This window comes from Carlito syrichta, unplaced genomic scaffold (assembly GCF_000164805.1).
Source record: "Carlito syrichta isolate Samal-C Ts95f unplaced genomic scaffold, Tarsius_syrichta-2.0.1 Scaffold304493, whole genome shotgun sequence".
NCBI classification, from domain to species: domain Eukaryota; kingdom Metazoa; phylum Chordata; class Mammalia; order Primates; family Tarsiidae; genus Carlito; species Carlito syrichta.
The window spans coordinates 287,310-293,945 of record NW_007248589.1 but is presented as its reverse complement, the minus strand read 5'-3'; the positions used below and the strand labels follow the sequence as shown (position 1 = coordinate 293,945).

The window sequence follows — 6,636 nt, the reverse complement described above, 5'->3', positions numbered from 1 at the left end:
GACTGCTTGCTCCTGAGTTCCCACTCAGTCAACCACTCACACACCCACTAGACACATGCGCAACATTTTCCACACACTCATTCACACTGGGACTCATGTAGTCTGCCTGGCTCCACTGCTGTCTTCCTCCCTTCCCGAATTATTGTTTTTATTGAAAAATATATTTGTTGAAAAGTACTTGCTGAATGAATATCTAATTTAAAAAGTATATATTAAAGCAACGAGTATTCATTCTATTCCTGACAGATTAGCAATGATCAGCAAACTTGATAATACTGTGTTACCGCCGCACTCCAGTCTGGGCAACAGAGTGAGACGCCAGCTCAAAAAAAAAAAAAAAAAAAGTTAATCTCAAAAGAACAGAAATCTTTTTTTTTAAATAAATGTATAGGGACGTACACGTGTAATTTTGTTATATGCATAGATTGCATAGTGGTCAAGTCAGAACTCTTAGAGTATCCATTACCCAAATAACGTACATTGTATTCATTAAATAATTTATCATCCCTCACCCTTCCAAGTCTCCAATGTCTATTATTCCATGCTCTATGTCTGTGTGAACACATGATTTAGCTCCCACTTATGAGTGAAAACATGGAATATTTGTCTTTCTGTGCCTGACTTGTTTCACTTAATATAATAGTCCTATTAGTCCTATTCATGTTACTGCAAAAGACATGATTCTATTCTTTTTATGGCTGAATAGTATTGCATTGTGTGTGTGTGTGTGACATTTTCTTTTCTTTCTCCAATTATCTACTGATGGACTCATAGGTTGATTTCAAATCTTTGCTATTATGAATAGTGCTGTGATAAACATACAAGTGCAGGTATCTTTTGGATACGTTGATTGATTCTCCTTTGGTAGGTATCCAGCAGTGGGATTGCTGGATTGAATGGAAGTTGTACTTTTAGTTCTTTGAGAAATCTCCATACTGCTTTCCATAGAGGTTATACGATTTTATATTCTCACCAACAGCATATGAGTTCCTTTTCCTTTGTTTTCTCGCCAACATCTGTCATTTTTTACCTTTTTAATAATAGTCATTCTGACTTGAGTTCAGTGGTATCTCATTGTGGTTTTAATTTACATTTCTCTGATGATTAGTAATGTTGAGCATTTTTCTATAAACCTGTATGTCTTCTCATAAAAGCAGAAACCTTCTATGTTCCATTCTCTCCAGACTGTCTGGGCTGAGGTAATATCGATAGCCCAGGGTAAATGATACCAGAACTCAGCAAAGCCAAAACAATACTAGTAGCCATGACAGAGTTGTTGTGACTTTTTGAACTGCATGTACTACTAATGTCAATTACAAGTAGACAGTGACTGTGCTTTTGAAACAGAAATTAACAAGGGAAAATTATTTCTGTAAAAATATTATTTCTAAAATATTTATCTTAGAAATTAAGAGTCCCTTGAAGTCCTTTCCTTTGCTCTTTCTTTCTTTTAAATTTTGAATGAAAGAATTTTGGATTGTGAAGAAGTATGTGAATAAATGCACACAGTCATGAAAGGAAATTTCTTTTGAAGTCTGGTGCTTCATTTTTATACAGAATGTGAACAGGGCTCCCTCCTCCCTCCCTTTAGAGAGGAAAAGAACAATTTTCCTGTCATGTTGAAACGTTGGTTTGATGTTAACCTGTCAGCGTACCTTTAGGGTAAAAGTATGTTTGTTTTATTTTACTTCTTCAGTCTCCCCTGGCACAAATGTATACATATCTGTCAACCGGTTGATATAGTTCTTTGAGATATTTGGGTTTGTTTGACCGTCATTAACTTTGATTCTCTTTTGCTTAGGCATTTATTTCAGTGCTGTGGAAGCAAGCTGTGATTTTGAGCAAGGTCTCTGCAACTTTTACCAAGATAAAGAAGGTCCAGGCTGGACCCGAGTGAAAGTAAAACCAAACGTGTATCGGGCTGGAGACCACACCACAGGCTTAGGTAAATCAAGAATCTGCCCACATGGGGATATCTTGGGTAGTATTCACGCATCAATGGCTATTCCTACTCTTTACCTACAAAAACATAAACTTAAAAAAAAAAGAAAACGGCAGCTATGAAAAAGCAAAAACAAGTGGTGACCTTGTGTTTGACCATTTTAAAAAATTGAAATTCAGGTTGCTGTGCTATTTGCTGGCTAATGAAGTAGCCAATCATTTGGAAATTATTTTGCTCTTCACTTTAGAGGCAATACCTTGAAGAAAAAAAAAAATCTAATTGGATTTAAATGAAATCTCCAGAATGCACATATTCATAGAGAAAGAAAGCAGATTAGTGGTTGTCAGGGACTAGAGCAGAGGTAATGGGGAGTGTACGATGGGTATGGTATTGCCTTTGGGTAATAAAAATGGTCTGGATCTAGACAGTGGTAATGGTTGCACAGCATTGTGAATGTGCTAAATACCACTGAATTGTACATTTTAAAATGCCTAAAATTTATGTTACATGTATTTTACTATAATAAAAAAATCTGTTGTGTGGTGAAAGCTATTAGAAAATGTTAAATGGACCTTTGCTGGATATATCTACAAGGAGCTCTTAGAAACAGGACTTTGAGTGCTCCCTGTACAGGGATGGCCTATTAATTTAATGACATCCCTTGTGGAGTCCACCCCAGTGGAGGCAAGTAGGAAAAGCTTGATCTCAAGGGGTTTCGTGTCTTTTCCATTTACTCAACAAGTGTTCATATAATGGACACAAGGGTGAATGTACCAAAAGGCTAATGAAACAACCTTCAGGGCTCCTCACTTGTACCCTGGGAAAGGCCGTGAAAGTGGCCCTCACAATTCTGTACTTATAATTTTGTATTCCTTTCTTAGAGGTTGTCAGAACTATAGAAATAAAGGCCCTACAAAAATCTATTCTGACCTTGGGCAGACTAACTGGAAAATCATCTCTAGAGAAACATTTGAGTTCTGGGAGCAGTGAGCTGATGAAGCAGGAAGCTGTTTAGAGATACTCACTTTACTCTCAATGTGTCCATTTCAAAACAAGAAGACATTCAAGTGGGCTAACTCCTGGGAAAAACACTAGTGAACAAATCTGATAGGAATCTTATCATCCTTACTGGAGGATAGTAATTTCTTTTTTTGGAGTCAGAGTCTCACTGTCGCCCAGGCTGGAGAGCAGTGGCACGCTCATGACCACTACATTCGGCACCTGCTGAGCTAATGTGATCCTTCCGCCCTCAGCCTTTGGAGTAGCTGGAACCACAGGCGCATGACACCGCACCCAGCTAATTTTTTTTATTTATTATAGAAACGAGGGCTCACCAAGTGCCCCACGCTGGTCTCAGAACCTGGGACTCAGGCAATCCTTTCTGCCTCTGCCTCCCAAAGTGCTGGGATTACTGGTACCTTCAGGGAAGGTTTCTCTGAGGGAAGCTGCAGTTGTCTGGGGAAGGAGGAATGACCCAGGTAGAGAGAATAGGGCTGTGAAGGCCTTGCATGTGGATAGAGCTGGTCATGCCACAGAATAGGAAGTCCAGTGTGGCTACAAAATGGGGAAGGAAGGTGGGAAGAATGGGAAAAAATGAAGCTAGAGAGAGAGAGATGGAGCAGGGATGTGGCAGGCCAGAGGAAGCATTTGGGATTTTATCACAGAGGAAATTAGAGGCCTCTGAGAAATGTTTAAGTAGAGAAGAGACAGATTAAGTTTAGATTTCAAAAATGCTGTTCTGGTCTGCTCAGGCTGCCATAGCAAACCACAGACTGGGTGGCTTAAACAATAGAAAAGTAATTCCTCACAGTTCTGGAGGCTAGACACCCAAAATTAAGGTGCCATCAGGGTTGGTTTCTGATGAGGCCTCTCTTCCTAGCTTGTAGATGGCTGCCTTCTCCTGTGGCCTCACGTGGCATTTTGTGTATGGAGATAAAGCAAGCTTTGGTGTGTCTTCCTCTCCCTATGAGTTAAATAATTGGGTAAAACTAAACTGTATAGGAAAGGCAGAGGAACTAAAAAGAAAACTACCAGGAGGAGAAGCAGACCAGAGAAAGAAAAAAAGCATTATTTTTTTTTCTTTTCTGCCCATGTTTCTAGGCTACATGAACCTATTTTAAGTTGACCATAGGTGTGGTGGGAGGGGGAGGGTCCTGATCTTGTATTTCTTTATGTTATTTAGAAGAAATGAGGAAAGAAAACAGATATTCAGCATCTGGAAGGAGCCATCTGATTAAAAACTTGCTTTTCAGGGCAGGCTTAGCATTTGACCAAGAAAGGAGTAGACTCTGCCCAGATACACAAACCCCCACCAAGATTGCCAGGCCAGCCTGAGATCTCTCCATCTCTATCGATCATTACAGAGATAAGAAGGAAGACTCTACTCCAGGCCTTCCATTCACCATGACCCAGTGCTAGGTGTACACAACCCAAGTCAGTGGTTGACCCAGGCAACTGGTAGTCCCCAAATCCTTTTTCTTTCCTGAAAAATATACATCCTAGTTGATTATTGGAATCTGGGCATATGCAGTAGGAGATCTGTACTGGTTTATAAAGTCTACTTAGAATGGAAGGGGGTTTTATTGGCAATAGAAGCACATTGATATCTTCTTCTGTCATTTAAGCCACAGGCATTAGAAGATGCTTTCTATCATTTAAAGTCTATGGAAATAGTCTCTGTTGACTAATTCCATGACTTTAGCCACATTTTTCCATTTACTAATCTAGATTAGATTATTTTGCATTGCTGATACACTAAATGTTTTCTTTTGTTCACAGGGTATTACTTGCTGGCCAACACAAAGTTCACTTCTCAACCTGGCTACATTGGAAGGCTGTATGGTCTCTCCCTACCAGGAAACTTGCAGTATTGTCTGCGTTTTTATTATGCCATCTATGGGTTTTTAAAAATGACTGACACTCTAGCAGTTTATATCTTTGAAGAGAACCACATGGTTCAAGAGAAGATCTGGTCTGTCCTGGAGTCCCCAAGGGGTGTTTGGATGGAAGCTGAAATTACCTTTAAGAAGCCCATGCCTACCAAGGTATAGTAGAGGAACATCTTTTGTCAATGCTCAGTTGCTGGAGTAGTCTGTGAATTTCTATTTAGTTGCTGTCAACTAGGGATGTATTATTTTCCTTCTGTTCAGATTGACACCCCTACACTGTACTCCCAGGCATGTACAATTTAATCCTTCAGTTATTTTCTATTTCCTGGGTCTCTGAATCATGCCTACCTAGGGAGTTTGCCTTTTGTTTAATTCTTAAGTTTCCCTGAGAATAGTCCAAAGGCTGGGAGTACGTTAAGAGTCCAAGTTTAACAGCTGAACCCTTTCTCTCTCTCTCATTCTTTCTCTTTCTTTCCCTCTCTCGTGCACACCAGTGAGAATGCTAGATTCTTTTAAAAAGGTGAAATCAGTGAGTCTGGTTGTACATTGAAACTTTAAGGTAAGCAAGCTAAGGCTCTAGCCGAACATCGGATAAGGAAGCTCATTAAGAAATATAGACCTGACCCTGCCCAGCAGAGAGAATTTATATAAGGGAATTGTCAGCAGCTGATTTTGATAGCAATGAGAATACAAAAAGAGACTTTTATTGCAAGGGAGATGCAAAAGAAACCTATAATCTCCCAAGATTAGCACCTCATAAACTTGAGGAAGTTTTACAGATGCATTAAATTCTGTCAACTATGAAACTAGTGTGGGAAAATCCATTTTATTTTAGCTTATTAGTCAGTCAGCAAATATCTCTTGAGTATCATCTCTGTGGAAGAAAGGGGCCCAAAGAAAGATAAGAAGGGTGCCTTCCTTCAAACAGATAACTCACACAGTGGGAACTCAGTGAACATTGTTGAATGAATGAACAGTTGATCACATTTATTATCAAGGAATTACCTACTGTCCAGTTTCCCCAGGAAGTTACAAACCTGGAACAGCAGTAGAACTACAAACATTCATATCCTGAACTTCTCTTGTTACAACCCTCCGGATAAAATCATAAATCATAGTTATGTCCGTCTAAAACTTCTTACTAAAGAAATTTGCACACCATTCACATCACAATGTTGCTTAGTTACTTTCAGTCTATTGGAAAACTCACCAGGGCATGACTAAATCTTCACAATGATTTATCAAAGATCCCTGTAAATCTTTACAAAGTTCTTTTCCATTGCTAGGCAAGAAGAAATTGCTAGGCAAAAAGAAAAGTTATTTTCCATAGCGAGGCAAGAATGACATGGCAGCCTCCTTAACTTACTGGTTTCTAAAAGGGTTCAACCAACCTCTAATACCTCTAGCAGAGAAGCATATAAGTTTACCACAATCTCACAGGCACTGCTTATAATTATTATTTTATGCTAATTAATAGGAAGTATTGTTGTAAGTATCCCCTGCTTAATTCCTTTATATTTTGATCACCTGACTAAACTGGTTCAGCTCTATGAGCAAGAGAGGAAGAAAATTGATGATTCTCTTTAAGCTTATTGCCTAGACAATTCCAAATATGAACCTTTCTTCCTGCAAGTATCTTCTGACACTTGCAGCATTATTGAAATTCCTTTTTTACCTATTAGTCCTTGAGAAGATTAAGCTTCTCTGCACCTCTTAGGGATCCCAAAGGCTTAACTTGCTTTTCTATTATGAGTTATTTAACTCTTGCAAGTAATTATGGTAACACCCCCCCCCCCCCCCCACCCC

The 6,636-nt window shown here is 39.1% G+C and overlaps 1 protein-coding gene across 1 annotated transcript in view; it reads left to right on the top strand.

The window, feature by feature from the left end:
• The window catches only part of MAMDC2 (MAM domain containing 2), a 175,881-nt gene that overhangs the window by 111,695 nt on the left and 57,550 nt on the right, over window positions 1-6,636 (top strand). Inside the window, exons 8-9 of the mRNA XM_008060050.2 lie at window positions 1,802-1,945; window positions 4,721-4,986. Coding sequence (XP_008058241.1) covers window positions 1,802-1,945; window positions 4,721-4,986 — 410 coding nt within the window. The remainder of the gene's footprint in view (window positions 1-1,801; window positions 1,946-4,720; window positions 4,987-6,636) is intronic.